Below are 27,963 nucleotides of genomic sequence, written 5' to 3' on the forward strand. Positions count from 1 at the left end.
CTTCAACCTGTCCACCCTCCAATGAAGTACAACCAACAAACCATCATCGCCGACCATTCTTCCTGGATCTCCTGGCTTCAGTTCCAACTTAACCCGGCACTCACCCTATAAACCATACAACTCCAACTCCAACTAGTAACTGATTTTTCTCTGTATCCTGAAGTGCATTCTATATTCAGTTGTCTCTAGATGAAATTCTTCTTTGATAAGTATTCGTTAGCTGTCATTTTACCTCACCAGGCAAAACTAACTAATTAAATGAAACTCTGTATTTTATGAATAAGCTGGCAAAACTTTTCAGAAGTAAATGTTTGCATGCAGAATAAGATCAAGCTTTTCTCAGGTTCATAGATTAAATCCTCTTTAACCCCCAAAATTACCAAAGTATTCTCAGATATTCATGTGCATATGGAAACATATTGCTATATTTACCTGCTATATTTCAATGGTGTTTCAGAAACAAATGTTATTTATCATTTTATTGCATACAAATACATATTTTTTTTAACATAAAATCCACAATTCATCAAGAAATTACAGAAAAATCATGTCTATATGTGGAATCATATTATTATATTTTCTTACAACCAGAAATTATTGATGGTTTTACAAACACAAAAAGATATATTTTTTTAAAATCACCCCTAAAAAAAGATATTTATGTCTTCTGAATCTATTTTCCTGTAGCGATCAGTCAGTTCTTCGTGATGTTCCTCTAGGGGCTCGATGTGACGGCCACTAGACCGCTGCTCAGGAGGCGGAGACTTATGTCCGAAGGCAGCCCTTTCTCAATCAGTTTGCTTTTAATCTGCAGAAGAAGAGACAGGCTGTTACCATGATGCAATGAACTCAATCGAAACTTCTTCTGAAAAATTCCAGTTACTTCCCAGTTGGCAAAGATACCACAGAAGTTCAGAGGAGGACGACGATTAAGACGTTACAGGAAAATCAGCCCAACCTGTTTGGCTGAAACTGCTTCCTTATCATATGTAATCAACAGGGTTACTAACCAGAGCCAAGATGTAATCAGAATTATCCTTCATCGACAGCGTGGTGGAGATTTTCATGTTCAGAGCGATAATATATTCTAGAAACAGAAAGAATCAACTTTATGACCTGGGCCAGTAAAATATAATTAACTTTGTGACAGAAACTGCAGACGCCCGACTTACGAGGTCCTGGAGCCGAGGTTGTTACGTTTGCTTTGGTTGAAGCCAAGGTGGAGGGGGTTGTAGTGGTTGGAGGTGGAGTTACAATGGTTTGCAGAGTCGTTTGGTTTGTGGAAGCTACAGTGGGGATTGGTGTAGTAGTAGTAGTTGGAGCTGTAGTAGTAGTTATAGTTGTATTTGGAGTAGTAGTAGTTGTAGTTGTAGTTGCAGTTGGAGTTGTAGCTGCTGTAGTTTGGACAGCGGTTTGGTTCTCTGTAGTTGTTGTGGTTGGTTGGTTGGTTGTAGTTGCAGTTGTAGTTGGTGGAGGTGTAGTTGTGAACAGAGGTGTGGTTATCATGTTGGGTGTAAACGGGGTGGCAGCTGTGGTCAGAGGGGAGACAGTTGTTGGAGCTGTGGATGGAGCAGCAGATCAGCAGCAACATTATCAGTTTGGTAAAAAGCTGATTGAGTTCAAGACCAAAGCAGAGATTTACACGCACTTTCTCCAGCCGTCACAAAGACGCATCGAAGGTCAGACTGGTACACAGAGCCAGAGGAACTGTGGAGGTAAAAGAAGCAAAAACAAAAGTTTTGATAGAAAACTATTCATAAACTAAGCAGATAATTCAGTTTAATGAAGCCTTTAAACAACAGTTTGTACAAACTCAGTATTAATCAAATATAAAGCAACTATCAATGCCAGAAGATGATTCTGCTGTGATGAATCCAACAATCACTAATGCTCTGTTTTAAACATCTTTGTTCTTTTATAACTTTAAATAACAATTAATTATTTAAATTAGATTAAAAACGTTCTGTGTAAGGAAACCCATCAGATCACATCAATTCATTGAGTTGCAACATTCATTCCTCCTGGATGAGCAAGTAGCTCTTGTTTTGCATCATTGACTATAACAATCCCTCATGCTGAACATGCACATTGTGCCAGTAGAGAGGAAAAACTCCTCTATAGCAGGAATAAATCTCCAGCAGAACCAGAACCAGAACCTGGGTCAATACAAGTGGCCGTCTGCCACCAATGGAGGTTTGAGAAGAAAGAAACAGATGAATTAGGTGATTTAGGATCATTTTGGATGTTCATGAAACTAAAATGTTGATTATTAGACAGCAGGATTATCACAGCTGATGCCTCCAGGAAAGAATCAGACCAAACAAAATGTCAGACCAGATTTAGTTTCTATGGAGAGAAAAATATTTGACAGAAAACAAAAAGTTAACAGTTGAAACAACAGTAAATTAAATAAGACACTAACTTTGCTTGGACTACAAAGCAGAGAGTTTTTTTCAATCCTCTATCACTGTCAAGTGGTCTCCATGTCAGGGTGAAGTTTCCTGATCCTGATGAACTCTTGGTTACACCAACCGGCCCGCTGATCAGGAGCTCAGTGATCCTTTAATAAACAGGAGAGACACAGTTTGTTAGATTTAAATGTCCAAAGCTTCTCCACCTGCAAAGACAGATACTTCTTGTGTTTTTTATAGATACTTTATTGATTTATTTTTACTTTTCAGTTAATGTGGTTTCAAATAGTTATTTACTAATGTTGATCTATAGCTAAGGAATTGTGCTTTTGTCTCCTGAAAATTCTGACACCATCCAGCTTTAATTTGTATTGATCACTCACACAGCCTGGGTTGCTTCTGCTCTGATGATGATTTCCAGAGTCTCGCTGTCATTGGTTGAGATCTGAGCTCCATGTTCAGGAGTTGGAGGCAGAAACCTGGGCAGAAATTCACCCTCTGTGCAGGACGGAGCTGCAGGATCCACTGGAAGAAAACAACAAAGAAACAAATTAATTCAGGCTGAAAGGAATCAAACAACATGAATCTGTTGGAAAGTTAAATTTAGTTTTATCATGTTCCTTCATGAAGTTTTCCCCAAAGTTGTGACAGTCTAATTTAATCAGTAAATGCTGATATTTTAAAATGTTTTCTAATAAATCCAACATATTCAGCTCAGAAACAAACACTTCAAGTCCAGAGCAGCTCAGTGTGGCTCAAATCAAGCTCATAAACTGCAGTTTTACCTCTGAAAACAAACTGGATAGGGCTTCTGTTCAAGGTGCTGCTGGGAGTTTTCACTTCCTGCCCACCATTGCGATCAGTCAGAGTGACATTTTGTCTGGGAAAATCCTCCACCGTCATCTGAACTACATACGAACCTTCATTGCTGCTGTTGGTGGGACTGAATGACAGAGAACAAGACTGGAAGAGAACAGGAAGGAGGATAAAAAGATCCAAATTAAAACTGAATCAAAGAACACAGATTAAGTGGAATATTTTTTATCGTCATTTTATTGAAAATCAGATTGAACAGATAAATAAGTAAAAGTAAACTAGATGAAACCAAAATACAGTAAAGTACAAATAAAATGAGCAAAAAGTCCAATGTTGAAAGTGCCTGGGCTGCATGCAGGAGTGAAATCTTTCTGATTCACTCATTGGTCACGTTTAATAAAGTATCGGGTAAATCCAGCCTAATCCAGTTCCTGTAACTCAAACATTTAATACTCACTGATGAGACACTGAGGACAGATGGAGGAGTGCAGATGTTACACTCTGATCCAGCTGCATATCTGCATCTGATGTCGTCTCCATCTGGATCAAAGACCAACAGGTTGATGTTTCTCTGACAGTTTGAAGGAACTCTGAGAGAAAAATAAAAACACACCTCCATCAGTCCTTCAGGTGTTTACTTCATAATTTAATGCTGTCTGACTGGATCTTCAACGTTTCTCCCTGATAAGACTTTGTTTTTAATTGTCACTGTGTTTCCTTATGCAACAAACTACACTGTAAAAAATGAACTTAGGGGGTTATTACATTAACAAAAGAATATCATGTACTTTTAACTAAATAATTTCATATTTCAAACAAAAACGTGATACAATCATGTTGGATAAATAAGAAATTCAACAACTTCACGTTTATGAAATTTAATCATGTTGAGATAACATGATTCATTACAGTCAGACTGATATAGTGCTGAAGCCGAGTGAGATCACGGGACATCAGGCGAGTTCACACGACATAATGTGATTCAATTTAGTCAGATTAATTTCCCTCTGAAGAGGGTCTATCGAGATCAGGGGATCACGAGAGATTATGAGACAGAACTGTTTTGCGCCTGGGAAAACTTCAAAGTGGTTTTAGTTACACATTTAACTATAGATATTTGTTTTTCTCTGCAGGGAACTATTGACATTTAAGAACTTCACTGAAACAGTTCTTAAATTTCTTTCAGCATTTAAGAACTGTAAAAACAAAGTTTTTTTTCAAAAAAACACTTTTTAAAAAATGTCTTTGAATTAACATAATTAAATCATGGAAAGGATCTTCACACAATTAAAAAGCTTTTTTTCAGCATGAAGCATGTTTGCTAAGCTAATTAAAGTTTTATGAGTTGGATCAACTTAATAAGTATTGTGAAGGTTTCACTGTAACATAAGTAACATAACATGTACTGTGGTGGTGCAGGGTTTTAACACACTGCACGTTTAGTCCTGGACCCAAACGTTGCTGGTTCGACTCCCGGTCCTGGCAACCTTTGCTGCATCTCCTCACCCTGTCTGCCTTCTGTCTCAAAGAAATATGAGCCACTAGTGCTGCAAAAACTCTTTGGAGAAAAAACAAACAAACTTGGTTTTAACTAAACTGCCATTAATTTTAGTGAAGTAAATTATTTGGTCCAAAACATTGCAAATTATTTGGGCTGGCTCTTCTAAATTACATTGGGTCCAACTATAGTAAATGAGTTCAATCAACCTTAATAAATTAAGTTGACCTAACACATTTGCTTTAAATAGGAGTAACAGAATTACATGGTTCTGAAATAAAGCAAAGTAATCAGGTGGAAAATCTTTCCTTGGTTTTGTTATGTTCATCCAAAGAGTTATTTTTTTCAGTGTACAGAATAGTTTCAGTTCAGTTTTGTTATAATAAACTTTCTACAGAACAAACTTACCGACTTATTTTACTTTGATTTATCTGATTGGTTCAAACACAATATTGTTCACTTAGGGTTAGAGTTAAATAAATAATTATTAACTTTGTAAACAAGCCTGTATTTTTATGATAATCATTGTTTACTTCTGATTCACAGAGTTTCATCTGAAAATGCTGACCAAAAATATAAATTATGATCATGTCAATGTGTTGCAGTTAGTCAAAGGCTTTAATGATGGATAAAATATTGTAAATGTTGAACAGGATTACCTCACTAGAGGGATGATGGCGGTCTGGGGTGGTGAGTTTGGTTTGTTGATGTCAGAACGGTTTCTCGAATCAATGCGCAATTCAAATATTGATGATCCAATCCCATTTCTGTTTTCTGTCCAGTTTGTAGGAAAACCCCTACAGTGGATGATAAAATATACAATTTTATGGTGAAATAATGCAACATTGAAGATTTTTATCTGTTCTCGGTTATAATTTGAACATAATAAAATATATTTTCAATTATTTCTGATATGTACTTACACAGTACCATATGCAACCAGGGATGTAGAGCTACTCCGAACAACTACTTTCTGACACCATTCACCTCTGCTTTCATCGATTAGATAAACTGGACGCCCACTGCAGTTTCCACCACAAAACCAAGAGTCTAACTCTTCACATGAGCTGAAGCTCAACCTGTAGTAATCGGTTTCCTGTGGAATTAAAGTGAAGAGTTGGTAAATATTTGTTATTTTTTTCTGAAAAGAAAAACTAAAACTTTATTTTACAATTAAACTCAACTTACTGGGTATTCACCTGACTGAAGATCTCCTATATAGTAGGTATAAAAGATGCCATAGTAAGAAGCTTGAGCTCCGCTGATTAGCAGCAGCAGCAACACAGACGACAACATGGTGACAGAGTGAAAGTTTCCTGAGAAAGACTGAAAGTTACTAGAGACAAATGAAGTTATTCTTCCACAGACAGCCTCTGGTCCACACCCACTGGTCACGGTTCACTGGTATGTCACAGCGTAATGGACCAGCATGTCTTTTACCTGGTATGAGGAACAAATCTGATGGCACAAAGATTACATTGAAACTTATAAAATGTGAAATATGTTTTACAGTAACTGGAAAAGTCATGAACCTTTTGTTTAAGAAAATAAATTCACCAAGTGAGAGGAAACAATTTAATCTGTGAACAGATTTTAAAACTCAACCAGTTTCTTTTGAATTAATGTCAAGCATTTATATCAACACAGCTCAATATTTAGTAGCATCCATTAAATCCAGCTCACTGACTTTGTTATTTAATTTAATGCTTTGATCATTAAAAATGTGAATTTATGTCAACAAACCTGTTGGAAACAACATCAACTTAGAGATGAAACAAATTTAATGACATTTTATATTGATAAACATTTAATGACTTTAAAACACATTCATATATTTAATACATTGTGTCAACAAACTTTATTTTAAAATAAAAATGTTGGTTTTGTGTTTGCTATTTATAAACCTAAATAATTTCCAGCTGCTGGTTGGAAGGTAAATATTTCATCTACCAGATATTTCTCCAGCTCACCTGAAGTTAAATTTAGTTTTGTTGCATTGATTCATGTACTTTAGGTGAGAAGTGTCTATATTAATGTGTAGTAATTACTGATATTTCAAATGTTTACCAACAGATTCAACAGTAGCATGAATATCAATTCATCTTGTCCAGAGCAGCAAATCAATCTGATCAATCTGTGCAGCTTTTCCTCTGAAAACAAACTGGACTGGAATCTTGCTGATGGCTTCGTTGGTCGTCTTCTGCACCAAGGAGCCGTCGGGTTGAACCAGATTCAGGTTCTGCTGGGGGAAGTCTTCCATCACCAGCTGCACTGCGTACGGCCCTTCGCTGCTGCTGTTTGTTGGACTGAATGACAGAGTACAAAACTGCAAGAGGACAGAAAAGATCAACGCTAAGAGATCTAGTCAGAGGTGTCAGACGTGCAGCCCAGGGGCCATTTGTAGACTTGGACTGGTTCTTTGTGGCCCCCAACTGCATTTTAAAAATGACACAAATTTTGCCCGTCGGTGCAGATGGAGGCTTTTAATTTGTAATCAGGGTAAAAATTGTTACCACATGGTTTTCTTTCACAGGAAAATGTAAAATACAACACAAAGTATTTGTTTTATTATAACCAAGTTTTAACAAAAGATAAAACCAAATTTCACCAGAGACTTTTGACAAAAAGCCAACTTTACTGCATTTAAATCAGCTTTTATTCTTTCTTGAATTTGGCTAAATATAATAAATGTTTTGAAAGAAAGCGACCCAAATCCTGTCCTTATAAATGAAGTAAATGATTCACTTGAGCCCAAATGGAAATGAAAATTAGATGTCTTTCTTTTTGCTACAGCAAATATGTTGTCGTGTTCTGTGTTTTTCCGTATGTTTATTTCTAGTTTCCTGTGTGTCTGAGTCTCTGTGTTGTCCTGTCTCCCCGTGATTAGTCCCCAGGTGTATCTCGTTCCCTGATTTCCTCTTGTGTATTTAGCGTCACCTGTGTGTGTCTGTCTTCGTCGGGTCCTACGTCTTGTAACGTCTCAGTTCCGTCTCCGTCAGTCTGTGTACGTCTTGCTACGTCAATGTACGTTTGGGTTACGTTTGTGAACGTCTGGTTTTTGAGTTGACTGTTAAGTCCTCGCATTCCTGTTGCTACCTGTAATGAGCACAGCCTTCAGCTCAGCAGTGCTGCCAGGTTCCCGGACCGTTTGCTACCTATTTATCTACATTAAAGACTCCTCATTTCACCTCATCTGGGTCCGCTGCGTTTACCTCACCGCTTCCACACCACACCTTATGACACATGTAAAGTTAAAGTAGGAATAAATAGTAAACTTATGACAATTTTGAGAAATCTTGAAAAATTTCACAAACAAGGAAATTTGCCAGAAAAAAAAGTAAGTTTTTAGGTTAATAGAAATGTTCAAAACATAACATGCATAAAACACAACAATTCAAAAGGGAATACATCAAATAATTGTTTAAGGCTTCTAATTTTTTACCTTCATGTTGATGGTGAGTGTATGTAAACTTCTGAGTTGAACAAAACTCATCAGCATTTCATAACAGAACTAAAGTACATTTATTTTCATTTGGAGCATTCCTGCATGCCACGTTTTGTTCATAACCACAACTTTTCACCTTTCACCTCTTCAGCTTTTCACATTTTTTAACCATGACAGACTGTATCTGCATGAAATACTTTTAACATAAATTTATTCTGCACAAAAACAGAAAAGTAAAGCCGTCAGCAAAATATCAAGAACCGTTTCCAGCATAAAATGCAAAGAAATACAGAAAACCTGTAAAGCATCCAAGAAGCATTTTAATCAAAAGCCTGAAATTAATTGAGACCTTTCGCCTCTTCAGTTTTCATCTTCTCAACCATTATAAGCATCAGCAATTTATTCTGCAGCCAAAAAAAGGATAAAACCTGCAACCAATTACTTCAAGAACCATCCGCAGTGAAAAGAAAGATGAGCTTTTGAAATAACTGCATGGAAAACAGTAAACCTTTATTTCACCATCTTAAAGTGAGTTTGTGATTCAGAGATTTAAATGACATGGAAACTTACAACCTGCCATGATTTTATCCAAAAACATTGATTTCAAAGAATTGATGCTCAACCAATAATTGTACCTGAAGGGATTTGGTTTTTCGCTGTGTCTTGTTTCCCCTGATTGCATTTAAACCAACCTGTGTTCCTCGTTCTTTGTCGGTTCCTCGTCTCGTCTTGTCTGTCATCCGTTGTTTGTTTCCTACCAGAGACTAGTACCTAGCCTTGCTCACTCTGTGCTGTGCTTCTTGTGTTTTCGTCATTAAACCATCATTTCCTCTTTATAATCTTATGGAGAGGAAATGATGGTTTAACCTGGGTCCACTGTGTCTGGCTCACCATCTCACCACAACACATCATGACTGTATCATGTAATTTTATTCTGTTTGCAATAATAAACAACTGGAAATGATATGCATGAGAGTATTCTGACTTTACAGTATTTGTATTTAGTATTTACTTTACACATTAAAATAAAAAAACCGTTTTCATTTAAATGAATTAAAATAAGTATAACCACAAGAAACAAATGAGAGATTAAAGCCTTATACATCAAATCACTTTCCCCACGAGGATCAGATTCATTCCCATTTTGAGCCACTAGGGGGCGGCTGTTGTGATTTGCACCGCGCCACTGCTTAACAGCTTGAGAGTTATATCTGGTGGCATTCCTCGTCTTATCAGCTCCTCTTTGATCTGGAGAGGAAAAAATCATAAAAATCAGAGCTAAAATAATACAACAGAAAATCACACAGAACAAAAATAAACCACATTTTATGCTGAAAATCAGGGTTGAGCTAAATGAGCTCTTCACTTGCAACTTCTTTATGTTAAAATATTAACATTTATGTTGAAATAACATTTTGTCTAAATCTGTTCTTAAAATAAATAATGCTGCAGAAGACAAAACTAAAATTTTTCTGCAGGAGCAGCTAAACCTGGTGGACTAGAATGATCCACATTGTTGTCTTTAGCGTTGACGTCAACAAGGTTACTGACCAGGTTCATGATGGTTGCAGAGTCAGTCTCCAGTGACAGTGAAGTGGAGATTTTTGCATTCAGAGCCAAAACATAATCTAGAAACACAAAGAGTCAATATTATTACTGAAAACTGGATAATTAATCCATAAGCAACACTTGGCTGTGTTTATGCAAACTTAGAAGAAATTGAACAGGCAATGAATTTTCATGCACGTTTTATGTTGTCATATTTTCCCCCCTTTAAGTCTTTAATGCACTTTTTGAATTAAATGCAGACATTTCTGTCTCTATGACAACTTCTGGGCTGTTAATTCCCATTCAGACTCCATTTTGTTCATCATACAATTTAGTTTCTGTTTCATCTCTGGTGTTGAAATTCCTCAGAAATAACATTATTTTCCCACTGTGTGAAGGTATTTTGTAAAATAAATAAGCCAATTTAAATATGACCACATTCCTAAAATAATGCCCTAAAGTGTCATTTTTTTACCTAAAGTGTTTTGTCTTTGTTTTTGTTGTTTGTTTATTTGTTTGTTTATGCCCTAAACATCTTTAGGATAGGAAAAGGTGCTGTTTATTTAATTTTTATTTATTTCTGTTGACAAAATGGCATAGGCCATTGTGTTATAAAGGAGAGCATTTAAGGGATAGAAGAAAATACACTTCTTATACTATTAATTAGTAAAAAACTACAATATTTGCCACAAGGAATGGAGCTAAGAATTGTATTTATAAAAGAAACGATGATGTCAAAGTGCTAAATATAATTTGGAAGAGAACATTGAAAAGACTCTTTATGCCCCAGGTACCCAGATGGATCAAAAGTTTGTTTCTTTTTAGTTACCCCTCCAGGGGGTCTTATGTGGGCTCTACTGTCCCTTATATGAAACTAGGCTGACAGGATAGGTGGAAGACATGCAGCAAATATTGCCGGGTCCGGGAGTCGAACCCGCGATGGCCACTTCGAGGACTCAAGGCCTCCAAACATGGGCCGCCACCTCGGCACGCCCGGATCAAAAGTTTAATAATCAATGTTGCTAATTGTTGTCTTGCATTATTTATAAAGCCATTTGTGAAGAAGAAAACATTTCATGAACATATTTTTGGCAAAGAGCAGATTTAAAGTATCCATAAAGGTAAAACCTCTTTAACCCCCGGAAAATACAATGGAGAAACGAAATGCAGGCGTTCAAATGCAGGTTAAAGGGTCACTGATGAAAAGGCTTCAGGTAATGTCTACAATCATCAGTTTGGTGACGTTTTCTAACAGAAACTTCTGTCTCACTCACATGGTCCTGGGACTGGTGTTGAGTTTTGGATGGAAGATGCAGGAGGTGTAGTTGTTGTAATTGGTTGGTTGGTTGTAGTTGTTGTAGTTGGTGGAGGTGTAGTTGTGAATAGAGGTGTGGTTATCATGTTGGGTGTAAATGGGGTGGCAGTTGTGGTCAGAGGGGAGACAGTTGTTGGAGCTGTGGATGGAGCAGCAGATCAGCAGCAACATTATCAGTTTGGTAAAAAGCTGATTGAGTTCAAGACCAAAGCAGAGATTTCCACTCACTTTCTCCAGCCGTCACAAAGACGCATCGAAGGTCAGACTGGTACACAGAGCCAGAGGAACTGTAGAGGTAAAAGAAGCAAAAACAAAAGTTTTGATAGAAAACTATTCATAAACTAAACAGATAATTCAGTTTAATGAAGCCTTTAAACAACAGTTTGTACAAACTCAGTATTAATCAAATATAAAGCAACTATCAATGCCAGAAGTTCACGATTTCTGAAAACAAGATTATGATTCTGCTGTGATGAACCCAACAATCACTAATGCTCTGTTTTAAACATCTTTGTTCTCCTCTATAGCAGGAAGAAATCTCCAGCAGAACCAGAACCAGAACCTGGGTCAATACAAGTGGCCGTCTGCCATGAATGGAGGTTTGAGAAGAAAGAAACAGATGAATTAGGTGATTTAGGATCATTTTGGATGTTCATGAAACTAAAATGTTGATTATTAGACAGCAGGATTATCACAGCTGATGCCTCCAGGAAAGAATCAAACCAAACAAAATGTCAGACCAGATTTAGTTTCTATGGAGAGAAAAATATTTGACAGAAAACAAAAAGTTAACAGTTGAAACAACAGTAAATTAAATAAGACACTAACTTTGCTTGGACAACAAAGCAGAGAGTTTTTTTCAATCCTCTATCACTGTCAAGTGGTCTCCATGTCAGGGTGAAGTTTCCTGATCCTGATGAATTCTTGGTTACACCAACCGGCCCGCTGATCAGGAGCTCAGAGATCCTTTAAAAAACAGGAGAGACACAGTTTGTTAGATTTAAATGTCCAAAGCTTCTCCACCTGCAAAGACAGATGCTTCTTGTGTTTTTTATAGAGACTTTATTGATTTATTTGTACTTTTCAGTGATTTACTAACGTTGATCTATAGCTAAGGAATTGTGCTGTGCCTTTAAGATGAGCTGCTTGCTTCTTCTTCGTGGGTTTTTGATTAAGGAGGACCCAAGACGGGTCCTTGTTTGTTAACTTGAAGGTTGAATAAAAGTCTGGACAGCTACTCTATTCCTCTCAGTGTTCTGCTGTTTCTCCACCCAATACCTCCTATTTTACCCAACATCTTAGTGTTACTATATCATAATGTTTTTACGTTATTCATTCTTAGAGTCAGAGAGATTTAACACCAGATTTTGACTCCTGAAAATACTGACACCATCCAGCTTTAATTTGTATTGATCACTCACTCAGCCTGGGTTGCTTCTGCTCTGACGATGATTTCCACAGCCTGGTTAAAGTTGGTGTAGATCTGAGCTCCATGTTCAGGAGTTGGAGGCAGAAACCTGGGCAGAAATTCACCCTCTGTGCAGGACGGAGCTGCAGGATCCACTGGAAGAAAACAACAAAGAAACAAATTAATTCAGGCTGAAAGGAATCAAACAACATGAATCTGTTGGAAAGTTAAATTTAGTTTTTTTATGCTCTTTCATGAACTGTTTAAAATGTGGTTAAACTGCTCATAAACTGCAGTTTTACCTCGGAAAACAAACTGGACAGGGAGGCTGCTGAAGAAGTCACTGGGAGATTTTACCGACTGAACACCATCGCCATCAGTCAGAGTGACATTTTGTCTGGGAAAATCCTTCATCACCATCTGAACTGCATACGAACCTTCATTGCTGCTGTTGGTGGGACTGAATGACAGAGAACAAGACTGGAAGAGAACAGGAAGGAGAAGAAAAAGATCCAAATTAAAATTGAATCAAAGAACACAGATTAAGTGGAATATTTTTTAGCGTTATTTTACTGCAAATCAGATTCAACAGATAAATAAGTAAAAGTAAACTAGATGAAACAAAAATACAGTAAAGTACAAATAAAATGATTAAAAAGTCCAAAGTTAGAAAGTGCCTGGGATGCATGCAGGAGTGAAATCTTTCTGATTCACTCATTGGTCGTGGGCGACTGTGGTAGAAGAGTCTGTCAAGAAATCTGATATGTGTGTATGAGATCTGTCCAGGCTCATTGCAGAAAAACCGAGCATAAAAAGGCCTGAAGAGATTGTTGCAGCTTTGTAGGTTGATTAATGCTGTTTATCAAATGTGTATTCCTTATTTACTTGATATGTAGTCCCTCTATTGATAAAGAGAAAGGAAAAGTTATAATGATGAACTAAAATCAAATAATCTATGGTTGTTAAAATGTAATGAATTGAGGTTTTACACAGGAGGAGAAATAACCCTTTGCAGCGACAGGAAGTGGTTAGAAGTCAGAGCGTGTGCGGATTCTCAGCGAGTTCTAAATATTCATTAAGAAACGGCAGATTTATAAAAATAGTTCAGACTATTACTTAGCATGAGAGTTTAATTATAAATTTTAGGATAAATTCTAGTTATCATAACATTATGAATGATGGATAAATGTAGAGGAGGAGAACGGCTGAGTTGTGTGTGCACATCCTGTCAGTTGCAACAGGGAGCAGCAACAGGAAGTCAGCGAAGGTGCTTGCTGCCGCTGATTCTCCAGTTTTTAAATAGAAACGAAATGTCATTTGTCAAGAAAAAGTCTAAGTCAAGAAGATGCTGGAGATTTTAGTTAACAATAAACAAAGTTATCTTTAAAATGAATCATTTAAGAGGAATTTATACTCAACAGTAAACTTAAAGGTTAATAAAATAAATATTCTGTTTCCAGCCTGCAGATAAGAAAGACTATCTAAATATTGTGAGTAATTGAATAAGAATTAAAGAGCAACGCTTTTGTTGATGTTGGTTTGCTTATAGTAAACATTTACTCATGTATTAAAACTGTAACTTTGATGTCAAGTAATTAGAATTATGGATTATTCCTAGTTTCTTTTCAGAAAACTTGTAGTAAGCTCACGTTAAGTTACAACTGATGAATTATGGATATTATAATGAATTGGTAGATGATAAATTAGGAAAGTAAAATAAGTTAAATGTGACTTTTATGGTGTTGGAGGATGCAGCTGCCTGATAAGATCAGAGAAAGGTTAGGGCGGAGGTGTGAAGTTAGCAGCTCTCGAGTTGCAGATGTGAGATGTAGGATGGGGCCTTGTGGTTGCCTCCTGCTTGCATAAGTCAACCGCCCACATGGAACGAGGCAAGGTTCATGGCACAAGTTAACCGCCCACGTGGAAAAGAAGACAAAGTTCATGTCACAAGTTCATGAGGTCTAAAGGTGGGGGCCTGGTTGGGCCATCATGGGTTGCATGCGCAGATGTTTTTTGTCTTGGAGAGAGAGAAAAGAAAGGTATAAAGCCACGAGACTGAAGGAACACGAGGTTCTTTCGTCTCCGGAGCTGAGGCTCAACACAAGAGCGGCAAGAAGACCAGCAGAGGATTACGCCGATGGAACCAAGGAAAGCGAGACTCACCTCACTCTGGATTAACAAGGCGAAGATCCACCGACCCACTGCCTTGGTTCCTCATTGGATTTCCCTACTCTTCCTCGACCCAGCGATCTCAAAATACATCGCACAGACTTGGGGAATTGAACAAAAGTCACAGGATCGATCAAGAGCTGTTCGGTTGGATATAACAGACAGTTCACCTTATTTCAGTTCCGAGGAAGGATTTACTTTTTTAAAGATAAAGATTCCGATCAAGAGCTGTTCGGTTGGATATAACAGACAGTTCACCTTATTTCAATTCCGAGGAAGGATTTACTTTTTTAAAGATAAAGATTCCGATCAAGAGCTGTTCAGTTGGATATAACAGACAGTTCATTTTGTTTCATTTCCAAAAAGGATTAATTTTTCACGGTCACAAGTGGAAGGATTCTAACCAAGGACTTCTGTTGCCGAGATCCAATTCCATGGAGGGGTATGAGTTTGCTGCATCTCAAAGCCTTATTTGATAGGAAGATGACAGTGTAGGGAGGTTATTAGGAAATAGTTAAATTGGTCTAAATTTTATTGATTTTCTTTGTATGTTAATCTCAAGTGAATTCTGTATGCCTGTCATTTACCCTGCTAAAGCTTGCTTAATAAATGCATATAATATAAAATTCTAATCAGGTTGTGGACCTTGAAATTAATTGAGTCATTTGAATCAAAGTTCTTCTATATATAGTAAAACCTGTATACATGATTCTAGTAATGTGGTGGCTTCAGACTTTCCTTTGGTGAGTTTAAAATAATGGCCTTGGGACTTGATTTTTTTAAATCCTAGTCACTAAAGATTATCCAGCCGTTAACAAGTACTCGTTACATTTTAGAAAGAATACTGCCGTTAACAGAAGTGGTTATTTAAATTATGCAGTTGTCTGGGCTACTCAGCTGATTATTTATTAACTTAAGAAGGCCATAACTTCTGGACGAAGGTAGTGAGAGCTGGACGAATTTCTTTCGCCACCAGTTTAAACAGATTATCTCTTATAGATCTTGATCAGGGTAAGACCCAGGTCTTAGAGATTTTCCGGACCTGTTAGACAGAGAACTGGTCAGTAGTCAGCCCCGAGGAGTTGAGAGGAGAGGGCGAGGCTGGCTATTGCGTAGTAACAAACATGGCGTCCCTGGGTGGGCACGAGTCCAACGGAGTAGGAGGGCCCCAGGTAATAAGTCAGTGAAAACAGATGTGTGATTCTGAATAGCTCGCTTAGGGGCTAGCTCTTAGAGAGAAGAGCTAGTGGTGACTGATAAGGCCATCAGTCACAACCCTCGCAGTAACTGTATAGCATACAGGTGAGGGAAAACTTCTACTGAGGATAGATGTCTAGATCCAGACAGTGAAGCTAGTAGCCAACCCAGCCTGGACCCATCCCTGCTCGATAGTACTAAGAGAGGCTTTGGGGGACAGGCAGCTCGACAGACAAAGAAGAAGAAGGGGATCCAAGGAGTTGAACAGCTCCCTCCAGTTCCTGACTAAAGAGAAACAGAAGCCGGTGAAATGGCCAGTGGATCATGTATCACTCCACCCTATCTCGGACTAGCCACCGTAGAGGGGGTGGTTGTAATTAGAAGAACAACTTCAAGGCTTTGGACTGGGAGGGCCGTGAAGAAATTGGACTATGCTAAAGAAGAACTCCTGTCACAGACTGATGGATTAAACTGGAAAAGGGGCTGAAGTCGTGAGGAAGAAGAGGCGTCATAGAAAATCACCAAGATCAACCCTGTAACAAAGTATTGAAGTCAGACCCAACACCTAGAAGGATCTGGCAACTGTTTCATCCTGATATCCAGAGCACCTGTCCTGGATATTCAGCACTGTGAGTTTTGATGAAGGAGCCCAAAACTGCAGTTTTTTAAATTGGACAATTCGTGATGCCTCCGACTACTCCAGTACCCCTTAATGACCCCAGCTACGGAAAAGGATCACGATTACGGATAAAGTGTCATGCTGCTTATTTTTTTTTTTTTGCTTTGCTCTGCTGAATGTTTGAGTTTTTTTTTTTTTTGAGGCCTCCTTCCTTCCAACATCCTGAAGAAACGACAGTCGTCTAGCGAAGGTTCCGGTGAAAGAATCAGAGCGATCCAAGTTCTCTTCGACATTCATCACCTAATGGGGGAAATTAAAACTCCAAGGAGGGGGTGTCAAAAGAAGTGGAGTTTTGATGGCTACACTGAGCCCTTTGTGACAACTGAGGGTGAAGAATCTGCAACTTCACATCCCAGAAGAACCTCTATTCTTTCCAGAAAACAACGACGCGCGAACGACCCATCGAATTTGACGGAGTACGACTTTGTGGATGCGAGGACACCATCTATTTCTCCTGCATCCTGGCATGAAGAGTATATTCTATTTCTTTGCCGTGATGACGGTCTTGATTTCTTTGAGTAAGACGGTGTGATTTCTGCTGAGCACTGTCTGATCTCATGGAGGGGGTGTCAAGAAATCTGATATGTGTGTATGAGATCTGTCCAGGCTCATTGCAGAAAAACCGAGCATAAAAAGGCCTGAAGAGATTGTTGCAGCTTTGTAGGTTGATTAATGCTGTTTATCAAATGTGTATTCCCTTATTTACTTGATATGTAGTCCCTCTATTGATAAAGAGAAAGGAAAAGTTATAATGATGAACTAAAATCAAATAATCTATGGTTGTTAAAATGTAATGAATTGAGGTTTTACACAGGAGGAGAAATAACCCTTTGCAGCGACAGGAAGTGGTTAGAAGTCAGAGCGTGTGCGGATTCTCAGCGAGTTCTAAATATTCATTAAGAAACGGCAGATTTATAAAAATAGTTCAGACTATTACTTAGCATGAGAGTTTAATTATAAATTTTAGGATAAATTCTAGTTATCATAACATTATGAATGATGGATAAATGTAGAGGAGGAGAACGGCTGAGTTGTGTGTGCACGGAGCTGCTGACATCCTGTCAGTTGCAACAGGGAGCAGCAACAGGAAGTCAGCGAAGGTGCTTGCTGCCGCTGATTCTCCAGTTTTTAAATAGAAACGAAATGTCATTTGTCAAGAAAAAGTCTAAGTCAAGAAGATGCTGGAGATTTTAGTTAACAATAAACAAAGTTATCTTTAAAATGAATCATTTAAGAGGAATTTATACTCAACAGTAAACTTAAAGGTTAATAAAATAAATATTCTGTTTCCAGCCTGCAGATAAGAAAGACTATCTAAATATTGTGAGTAATTGAATAAGAATTAAAGAGCAACGCTTTTGTTGATGTTGGTTTGCTTATAGTAAACATTTACTCATGTATTAAAACTGTAACTTTGATGTCAAGTAATTAGAATTATGGATTATTCCTAGTTTCTTTTCAGAAAACTTGTAGTAAGCTCACGTTAAGTTACAACTGATGAATTATGGATATTATAATGAATTGGTAGATGATAAATTAGGAAAGTAAAATAAGTTAAATGTGACTTTTATGGTGTTGGAGGATGCAGCTGCCTGATAAGATCAGAGAAAGGTTAGGGCGGAGGTGTGAAGTTAGCAGCTCTCGAGTTGCAGATGTGAGATGTAGGATGGGGCCTTGTGGTTGCCTCCTGCTTGCATAAGTCAACCGCCCACATGGAACGAGGCAAGGTTCATGGCACAAGTTAACCGCCCACGTGGAAAAGAAGACAAAGTTCATGTCACAAGTTCATGAGGTCTAAAGGTGGGGGCCTGGTTGGGCCATCATGGGTTGCATGCGCAGATGTTTTTTGTCTTGGAGAGAGAGAAAAGAAAGGTATAAAGCCACGAGACTGAAGGAACACGAGGTTCTTTCGTCTCCGGAGCTGAGGCTCAACACAAGAGCGGCAAGAAGACCAGCAGAGGATTACGCCGATGGAACCAAGGAAAGCGAGACTCACCTCACTCTGGATTAACAAGGCGAAGATCCACCGACCCACTGCCTTGGTTCCTCATTGGATTTCCCTACTCTGCACTCGACCCAGCGATCTCAAAATACATCGCACAGACTTGGGGAATTGAACAAAAGTCACAGGATCGATCAAGAGCTGTTCGGTTGGATATAACAGACAGTTCACCTTATTTCAGTTCTGAGGAAGGATTTACTTTTTTAAAGATAAAGATTCCGATCAAGAGCTGTTCGGTTGGATATAGCAGACAGTTCATTTTGTTTCATTTCCAAAAAGGATTAATTTTTCACGGTCACAAGTGGAAGGATTCTAACCAAGGACTTCTGTTGCCGAGATCCAATTCCATGGAGGGGTATGAGTTTGCTGCATCTCAAAGCCTTATTTGATAGGAAGATGACAGTGTAGGGAGGTTATTAGGAAATAGTTAAATTGATCTAAATTTTATTGATTTTCTTTGTATGTTAATCTCAAGTGAATTCTGTATGCCTGTCATTTACCCTGCTAAAGCTTGCTTAATAAATGCATATAATATAAAATTCTAATCAGGTTGTGGACCTTGAAATTAATTGAGTCATTTGAATCAAAGTTCTTCTATATATAGTAAAACCTGTATTCTAGTAATGTGGTGGCTTCAGACTTTCCTTTGGTGAGTTTAAAATAATGGCCTTGGGACTTGATTTTTTTAAATCCTAGTCACTAAAGATTATCCAGCCGTTAACAAGTACTCGTTACATTTTAGAAAGAATACTGCCGTTAACAGAAGTGGTTATTTAAATTATGCAGTTGTCTGGGCTACTCAGCTGATTATTTATTAACTTAAGAAGGCCATAACTTCTGGACGAAGGTAGTGAGAGCTGGACAAATTTCTTTCGCCACCAGTTTAAACAGATTATCTCTTATAGATCTTGATCAGGGTAAGACCCAGGTCTTAGAGATTTTCCGGACCTGTTAGACAGAGAACTGGTCAGTAGTCAGCCCCGAGGAGTTGAGAGGAGAGGGCGAGGCTGGCTATTGCGTAGTAACAAACAAGTCGTCTTGCAATCGTAAGGTTGTATGTTTGATTTCAGCTTCCTCCTGCTACATGTCAATGTGAGGCACTTACCCCCAAACTGCCTACATATTTGTGTATCGGTGTATGAATGTTTGTGGGTGTGAATGGGTGAATGTGACTCTAGTGCAGGGGTCACCAAACTTGGTCCTCGAGGGCCGGCATCCAGCATGTTTTAGTTCTCTCCCTGGTGGCACCAACAACCTTTTCAGCATGTCAATGTTCTTCTTAGGCCTTCTAACGAGCCATCATCTGATTCAGGTGTGTTAAACCAAGGAGAGAACTAAAACATGCAGGAGGCCGAGTTTGGGGACCCCTGCTCTAGTGTAAAGGGCTTTGAGTGGTCAAAATGACTGGGAAAGCCATATATAAGTTCAGTCCTTTTACCATTGGTCACGTTTAATAAAGTATCGGGTAAATCCAGCCTAATCCAGTTCCTGTAACTCAAACATTTAATACTCACTGATGAGACGTTGAGGACAGATGGAGGAGTGCAGATGTTACACTCTGATCCAGCTGCATATCTGCATCTGATGTCGTCTCCATCTGGATCAGAGAGCAACAGGTTGATGTTTCTCTGACAGTTTGAAGGAACTCTGAGAGAAAAATAAAAACACACCTCCATCAGTCCTTCAGGAGTTTCCTTCATCATTTAAACCTGTCTGACTGGATCTTCAAGGTTTCTTCCTGATAAGACTTTGTTTTTAATCGTCACTGTGTTTCCTTATTCAACAAACTATAGAATAGTTTCAGTTCAGTTTTGTAATGATGAACTTTCTACAGAACAAACTTACCGACTTAATTTACATTGATTTATCTGATTAATTGTTTCAAATACAATATTATTCGCTTAGACAAAACAATAGCTGGAATATTAAATAAATAAAATCTACTTTTGTAAACAATCTTCTATTTATATCATAATCATTTTTTACTTTTGATTCACAAAGGTTCTTCTGCAAATGCTGATGAAAAATACAATACAAAATATAAACAATGGTCATCTTTGCAGTTAGTCAAAGGCTTTAATGATGGATAAAATATTGTAAATGATGAACAGGATTACCTCACTAGAGGGATGATGGCGGTCTGGGGTGGTGAATCTGGTTTGTTGATGTCAGAACGATTTCTCGAGTCAAAGTACAATTCAAATCCTGATAATCCAATCCCATTTCTGTTTTCTGTCCAGTTTGTTGCATCAAACCTACAGTGGATGATAAAATATACAATATTATGGTGAAATAATGCAACATTTAAGATTTTTATCTGTTCTCTGTTATAATTTGAACATGATGAAATGTATTTCCAATTATTTCTGATATGTACTTACACAGCATTAAATATAGTCAGGGATAAAGAGCCACTCCAAACAAGTACTTTCTGACACCATTCACCTCTGCTTTCATCGATTAGATAAACTGGTATCCCACTGCAGTCTCCACCACAAAACAAAGTGTCATACTCTTCACATGAGCTGAAGCTCAACCTGTACTCATTGGTTTCCTGTGGAATAAAAGTGAAGAGTTGGTAAATACATCTTATTTTTTCCTAAAATAAAAATCTAAAACTTTATTTTACAAATAAATTCAACTTACTGGATATCCACCTGACTGAAAGTGTCCAACAGAGTAGCTATAAAAGACGCCATAGTAAGAAGCTTGAGCTCCGCTGATTAGCAGCAGCAGCAACACAGACGACAACATGGTGACAGAGTGAAAGTTTCCTGAGAAAGACTGAAAGTTACTAGAGACAAATGAAGTTATTCTTCCACAGACAGCCTCTGGTCCACACCCACTGGTCACGGTTCACTGGTATGTACTTATAAAATGTGAAATATGTTTTACAGTAACTGGAGAAGTCATGAACCTTTTGTTTAAGAAAATAAATTCACCAAGTGAGAGGAAACAATTTTATCTGTGAACAGATTTTAAAACTCAACCAGTTTCTTTTGAATTTATGTCAACAAACCTGTTGGAAACAACATCAACTTAGAGATGAAACAAATTTATTGACATTTTATCTTGATAAACATTTAATGACTTTAAAACACATTCATATATTTAATACATTGTGTCAACAAAAGTTATCTTAAAATAAAAATGTTGCTTTTGTGTTTGCTATTTATAAACCTAAATAATTTCCACCTGCTGGGTGGAAGGTAAATATTTCATCTACCAGATATTTCTCCAGTTCACCTGAAGTTACATTTAGTTTTGTTGCATTGATTCATGTATTTTTTGGGGAAAGTGCCTATATTAATGTGTGATAACTATTGATAGGTCAAATGTTTACCAACAGATTCAACAATAGCATGAATATCAATTCTTCTTGTCCAGAGTAGCTCTGTGGGGTAAGATAAGTGACACATCCAAAAACTGTCGTTTAAAAGAGGTGATAATATTACGCCAAGTAACAGTATTGGCAAATCATTTTATTACGTTTGCTTTTATTGACAATTAGAAATTATGAATTTACAGAATTTGCTCATATTCAACACAATACTATTACATTTTCATTTGCATTGATTAAGATAAGTTTTACTCCATGAACCAGATGAGAAGTTATAGAAAAAACAAAAATCAGATTTATTCTCATTTTTAGCCACTAGGGGGCAGGAGTTGTAACTCCCACTTCCCTGCTGCTCAGCAGCTTCACTATTATGTCAGAAGGCAGTCCTTGTCTTTTCAGCTCCTCTTTGATCTGGAGAGACAAAAACATGAAATCAGTTCTAAATTATATAAACAATACAGAACAAAACTAAACCACATTTTTATGCAAAAAATCAGAGTTGAGTTTTGAATCAGGTTTTCAAATCCCTCAAGTTAAAATCATGATTTGTGTAACATTATATAAGAAAAGTAAGTACATCCATTCATTTTCTTCCTCTTATCTGGTGTTGTGACTTCAGTAGGGAGGCCCAGAATGTGTTTACTCAGCATTATCTAGGAAATCTGTTCCTTTTGTGACCTGTGGTTAGTAGAAGATGTTTTTCTAAAGCCTGTGTAAACAAATAAAGGAAACATGGTCTGTGTGTGTGTGCGTGTGTGTGTGCGTGTGTGTGTGTGTTTCAGATCACAGCTATAGCTTGGTGAAGCATTGTGTTGTTACTCTGTTGTCCTTGCATGTAAGTACTTTGACATATTGTCAACCATCTTTTTTTAAAGGTTTCCATATCACCACAACCTCATTCTTTCAGTCGTTACCCAAAGGTTGTGATCGTAGATGAGGGAGGGAATAGATATCGACCAATAAATGAAGATCTTCACCTTTCAGCTGTTTATCACCACGATAAATTTGTAGAGTTCCCACAAATCAGAAACAAATCTCTAGTTAAACCTGCTAGACTAGAATGAAACTGAATATCTTTAGCATTGAGGTGTGTTACGGCCCTGGGCCTTATGGGCTGAGTTGCAGGTGCCTTGTTGTCTGTCTTTGTGCTCCTCCCCTTTACAGGTGCTGCTGATTAGTTCATTTGGAGCACAGATCATTTAAACCTGGCCGTCTCCACCTTCTGGGTCGCCTTCGGCGTCCACTCTGCCGCTTGACTCTTGTTGTGTTTTGGTGCAAGGCCTCAGCTCCCCTCCTTCTGCACATTTGAGTTGTCTTTGTTTTTTTGCACTTCAACACTTCCATATGCACTCATACACACCACATCCAAGCATTTGCATTACACCACTGATACCGACATTCACAATCCATTGTTGCTTTTGTTAATAAATATTCTTTGTTAAGCACTTTAACCACTGCATGGTCTCCCGTTTTTGTTATGGCCTTGAGCCAGTCGTAACAGGTGAAAGAGGTTACTGACCAGGTTCATGATGGTTGCAGAATCATTCTTCATCGACAGTGTTGTTGAGATCATTGCATCCAGAGCCAAAACATAATCTAGAAGAACAGAGAGTCAACATTACTATTTAAAATAGAATAATAACAGAAAAACTAATGTTTACACATAATATATTATCCACTAAATCCTTTGGACATAGTCTATACAAAATATAAAGGAACCCATAAGATCTTGGTAACAGTCTATATTTAACAGGTATGGTGATGTTTTCTAACACAAACTTCTGTCTCACTCACATGGTCCTGGGACTGGTGTTGCATTAGGGGTGGAGGACATAGGAGGTGTAGTTGTTGTTGTGGGTTGGTTGGTTGTAGTTGTGAGCGTAATTGTAGTTGGTTGAGGTGTAGTTGTATTCGGGTGGGAAACAGTTGCTGTACATACAGATAAAGCAGCAGATCAGCATCAACATTATCAGTTTAGGAAAAAAACTGAATTCAAACTCAAGACTAAAGTATTGATTTCCACTCACTGTTCCCAGTCGTCACAAAGACGCATCGAAGGTCAGACTGGTACACAGAGCCAGAGGAACTGGGGAGGCAATTAGAGCAACAGCTTAGATGTTAAACTATTCATAAAATTATCAATCAATTCAGCTTAATGGGGTCTGAAAACAACAGTCTTATGAAGCAGATAAAAAGCAGCTATCAAACTGTGTTTTAAGGTGGAAGAGACGCAAATAAGACACTAACTTTGCTTGGACAACGAAGCAGAGAGGATAGTTCAGTCCTCCGTCACCAGCAATTGGTCTCCATGTTAGGGTGAAGTTTCCTGATCCTGATGAATTCTTGGTTACACCTGGCGGTCCGCTGAACAGGAGCTCAGTGATCCTTTAAGAAACAAAAAATAGACAGTTAGACTGACATTTAGAAAGCTTTACCATCTGCATAAACAGCAGTTTATGTTGGCATTAGCGGTATGTTTTCAATGTAATGCTGGACAGTCACTGTTACTGTTTTTTGGTTTTTTTTGCTATTGTTTATTCTCAAGTTCTGAGAAAATTTGCCAGAAAATTTCTTTTATTTCTTCTATTCTTTTGCTTGCTACATTTTATGCAAAATTGGATTTTAGTCATTTAATACATCAGATTAGCTTCAGTTCCAGGCTATTTCTCCTGAGAATGTTGAAAAACGTTTATATCTGGACGTTCCTGTATTGATCACTCACTCAGCCTGGCTTGCTTCTGATCTGATGCTGATTTTCAGAGACTGGTTAACATTGATGAGGATCTGAACTCCATGTTCAGGAGTTGGAGGCAGAAACCTGGGCAGAAATTCACCTGCTGTGCAGGACGGAGCTGCAGGATCCACTGGAACAAAATAACAAAGAAACAAATTAATTCAAGCTGAAAGGAACTGGTCAGTTTGGTCACTAAATCAATCCCACTGAAACTAGTTGAAAAGTAAATACTTCATGTAATCAGATACTGATCCAGTTCACATGTGGTTAAATTTAGCTTTGTTACATTTCTTTATGTACTTTTGGTGAAAAGGGTGATTCTCTGTAATAATCAGTAGTAGTTATTTAAATTCAAATGTTTACCAACAGATTCAACATATTCAGCTCCAAATCAGACTCTTCTTGTCCAGAACTGCTCAGTGTGGTTAAAATCAAGCTCATCATGCTGTGCAGTTTTACCTCTGAAAACAAACTGGAAAGGGATGCTGCCGATGGCGATGCTGGTGGTTTTCACTTCCTGTACACCGGTATTGCCATCAGTCAGAGTGATGGTCTGTCTGGGAAAATCCTCCACCATCATCTGAACCGCATACGGACCTTCAGCACTGCTGTTAGTGGGACTGAATGACAGAGAACAAGACTGGAAGAGAACAAGAAGGAGAAGAAAAAGGTTATTAGAGATTAAGTGAAATCTATTTATCATAGTTATATTTTGAATCAGATGCAACCAAACCCTACAGTGTTATTCTACAATCATTCAATAGATAACTATGTAGAAATATTAAAATAGATGACCCACGTAGAATTTACAAGAAAGTGTATACAGACTGGATCCTAAATTGTGTCTTTTTTCCTCTTTTAACAATAAGGTGACCAAGACATTTTAATACAGTAATAAGTGCATAAAATTAACAGCAGGTCAGTGTTTTAAATGGTTGAGGCAGTCGGATGGTTCTACTGATGATTGTTCTGTCTGATAGCAGCAGCTTAGAAAGTTCTAAGGAATGTGAGAGGAACCTCAGGAAATGTTCAGAGCTCTGTTCCTGCAATAATACTTATTGACATTCAAACAAGCATCTTGTTTGAATGTCAATAAGTGTTGTTGTTTTTTGTTTTTTTTACCAATGTTTTGATCTCAACTTTAAAACTGCTTTATGCTCAGGTTTTAAGAAAATCCAGACTAATTAATGTTACTGATTGAAAGCCCAGATTCTTTATTGTCAACATCTGATACTCACTGATGAAAGACTGAGGACAGATGGAGGAGTGCAGATGTTACACTCTGGACCAGCTGCATATCTGCATCGAATGTCGTCTCCATCCGGATCAGAGATCAGCAGGTTGATGTTTCTCTGACAGTTTGAAGGAACTCTGAGAGAAGTAGAAACATTTATTAGAACATCTCAACCACACCTCTATCTGTCCTTCAGGCGTTTGCTTCGTCATTTAAACCTGTCTGACTGGTTTTACAGGATTTACTCTCAACAAGATTTTGTTTTAGTCCTTATGGAAATAACTACAGAATAGTTTCAGTTAAGTTTTTTGATGATAAACTTTCTACACACACACTTACCCCAATTTATTTTATATTGATTTATCAGATTTATCATATTAATTGTATTAAATACAATATTGTTCACAACACTGGTGAAAGAAACAGCATCAACTCGATTATCAAGTAAAAAAAATAACTTTTGCAATTAGTAGGAATGCACCGATTGAAGTTTTCTGGGCGATTACCGATCTTTTAAAAAGACTAACTTACTGCTCCCAATTTCGGCTGCTAGCATTTTTTTGTCTGAAATGTTGCTTAATATATCAAGAAAGTTCCTGAATTGGCAACAATGGGGTGACTTCTGTTAACTGTAAATGTGCAGACGTGACCTGGTCGGCCGGTTTGTCAGTCAAAACCTGTCTCACAGGACAAAAGAAAAGCACAGGGGTTGATATTTAGACCTCTGTCGAGGTTGATAAGATCGGCTTCACATGTAAAAATCGGCTGATCGCTGGTCTCCTAAGATGAAGGAAATCGGCACTGATAAATCGGTGCACCCTTGGTAATCAGCCTTGTATTTTTATGACATTAATCATCTTTTGCTTCATGTAACTTTCTGGTATTTTCTATCTTTCTTTTATTTCCTCTGGATTTGTTTCAGTTCAGTTTCCTCTAATGACACGCTCTCTCCAAGAAATACTTCAGCAAATTTATTTTATACTGATTTATGTATTTCAAAATTTTAAATAGAATAATGTTCACTTTTAACAACAATATCAGCTGAATTATTGCATCAAGTAGTTATTTATGTCACCAATCTTGTTCTTTAAATGACAAGAATAGCTGGGTTTTTTATATATATCTCTTTGGCTTCATGTAACTCTCTGGTCTCTGGTTCAACATGATTGATTCACAGAGTTTCATCTGAAAATGTTGAATACGTAACAAAATATAATAATTTACGAATGTTGCAATCAATACAATCTGTTTACAAATGAAAAATTGCAAATGAGGAACAGAATTACCTGACTAGAGGGAGGATGGTGGTCTGGGGTGTTGAGTTCGGTTTGCTGATGTCAGAACGGTTTCTGAAGTCGTTGCTTATTTTTAATGATGGTGTTACAATCCCATTTCTGTTTTCTATCCAGTTTGAAGAACCAACCCTGCAGTGGATGATGAGTTGAGCAATGTGATTAGAAAATAATACAGCAGGACCAAATATCTAAAGACTGACAAGGCAGAATATGTTTCCACCAGCTGATCATTAGAAAGCAGCAAAATCTAATAAATCCAAATGATGAATCTGTCTTGGAGGATGTCAAGATTTGGATCAGTCATTGGTTAAAATCTGAACATAGCAAAATACATTTCTATTTAATGATGAAGAGGACTTACGAATGTTGGTATGCAAATGTTCTTGGGCCGTAGGTAGTGTAAATACGAACTTCAGTTTTTTGGCACCATTCATTCCTGCTCTCATCAATTGCATAAAATGGTGGAGTGGTACAGTTTCCACCACAATGCCAAATGTCGACCTCTTGACATGAGCTGCCGCTCTCTATGAAGTTATAGGTTAGCTGTGAAAATAAAGTGAAGAGTTGGTAAAAACGTAATCTCTCTGAAAAACAAAAACATAATATTCTACAAAGAAGCTCAACTTACTACAAAGGGCTGAATGTCTCCAAAAGAGTTGGTAATGACCGCACCATAATAAGCAGCTTGAGCTCCGGTGATGAGCAGCAGCAGCAACACAGACGACAACATGGTGACACAGTGAAGCTTTCCAGAAAAAGAAATGAAGTTGTACTTATACAGTCAGCCTATGGGTCACACCCTCTGCTCCATCCGTGAAAGATTTACTGGTATGAGAAAAGTGACGTGACCTGGAATGAGGAAAATGTCTGAT

General features: G+C 37.7%; 3 protein-coding genes across 9 annotated transcripts in view; 1 reads left to right on the forward strand and 2 right to left on the reverse strand.

The window, feature by feature from the left end:
- Window positions 1–27,963, forward strand: part of LOC122820963 (gastrula zinc finger protein XlCGF57.1-like) — a 247,297-nt gene that overhangs the window by 164,152 nt on the left and 55,182 nt on the right. The window lies entirely within an intron of this gene.
- The window catches only part of LOC122820952 (uncharacterized threonine-rich GPI-anchored glycoprotein PJ4664.02-like), a 191,856-nt gene that overhangs the window by 126,126 nt on the left and 37,767 nt on the right, over window positions 1–27,963 (reverse strand). The gene's annotated exons all lie outside the window — the stretch shown is intronic.
- LOC122820985 (mucin-17-like) lies at window positions 50–27,860 on the reverse strand. 5 transcript variants are annotated; one of them, XM_044098757.1, is made up of 12 exons: window positions 27,720–27,860; window positions 27,453–27,634; window positions 27,083–27,220; window positions 25,801–25,933; window positions 25,022–25,202; window positions 24,551–24,692; window positions 24,076–24,213; window positions 23,856–23,914; window positions 23,738–23,757; window positions 1,173–1,485; window positions 1,011–1,087; window positions 50–808 (listed from the first exon to the last, which is right to left on the reverse strand). In XM_044098757.1, the coding sequence occupies exons 1-12, from the start codon at window positions 27,819–27,821 to the stop codon at window positions 716–718; spliced, it is 1,578 nt and encodes a 525-aa protein (XP_043954692.1). In that variant the 5' UTR covers window positions 27,822–27,860; the 3' UTR covers window positions 50–715. The 5 variants fall into 5 exon arrangements, with proteins under 5 accessions (XP_043954692.1, XP_043954690.1, XP_043954691.1 ...); XM_044098755.1 differs by lacking the exons at window positions 23,738–23,757; window positions 23,856–23,914; window positions 24,076–24,213; window positions 24,551–24,692 and adding exons at window positions 1,649–1,707; window positions 2,423–2,560; window positions 12,455–12,596 and having other exon boundaries at window positions 109–808; window positions 1,173–1,559; window positions 27,720–27,859; XM_044098756.1 differs by lacking the exons at window positions 23,738–23,757; window positions 23,856–23,914; window positions 24,076–24,213; ... (1 more) ...; window positions 25,022–25,202; window positions 25,801–25,933 and adding exons at window positions 1,649–1,707; window positions 2,423–2,560; window positions 12,455–12,596; window positions 12,744–12,921; window positions 20,003–20,135 and having other exon boundaries at window positions 132–808; window positions 1,173–1,559; window positions 27,720–27,859.

The sequence above is a fragment of the Gambusia affinis genome, linkage group LG18 (assembly GCF_019740435.1).
Source record: "Gambusia affinis linkage group LG18, SWU_Gaff_1.0, whole genome shotgun sequence".
NCBI classification, from domain to species: domain Eukaryota; kingdom Metazoa; phylum Chordata; class Actinopteri; order Cyprinodontiformes; family Poeciliidae; genus Gambusia; species Gambusia affinis.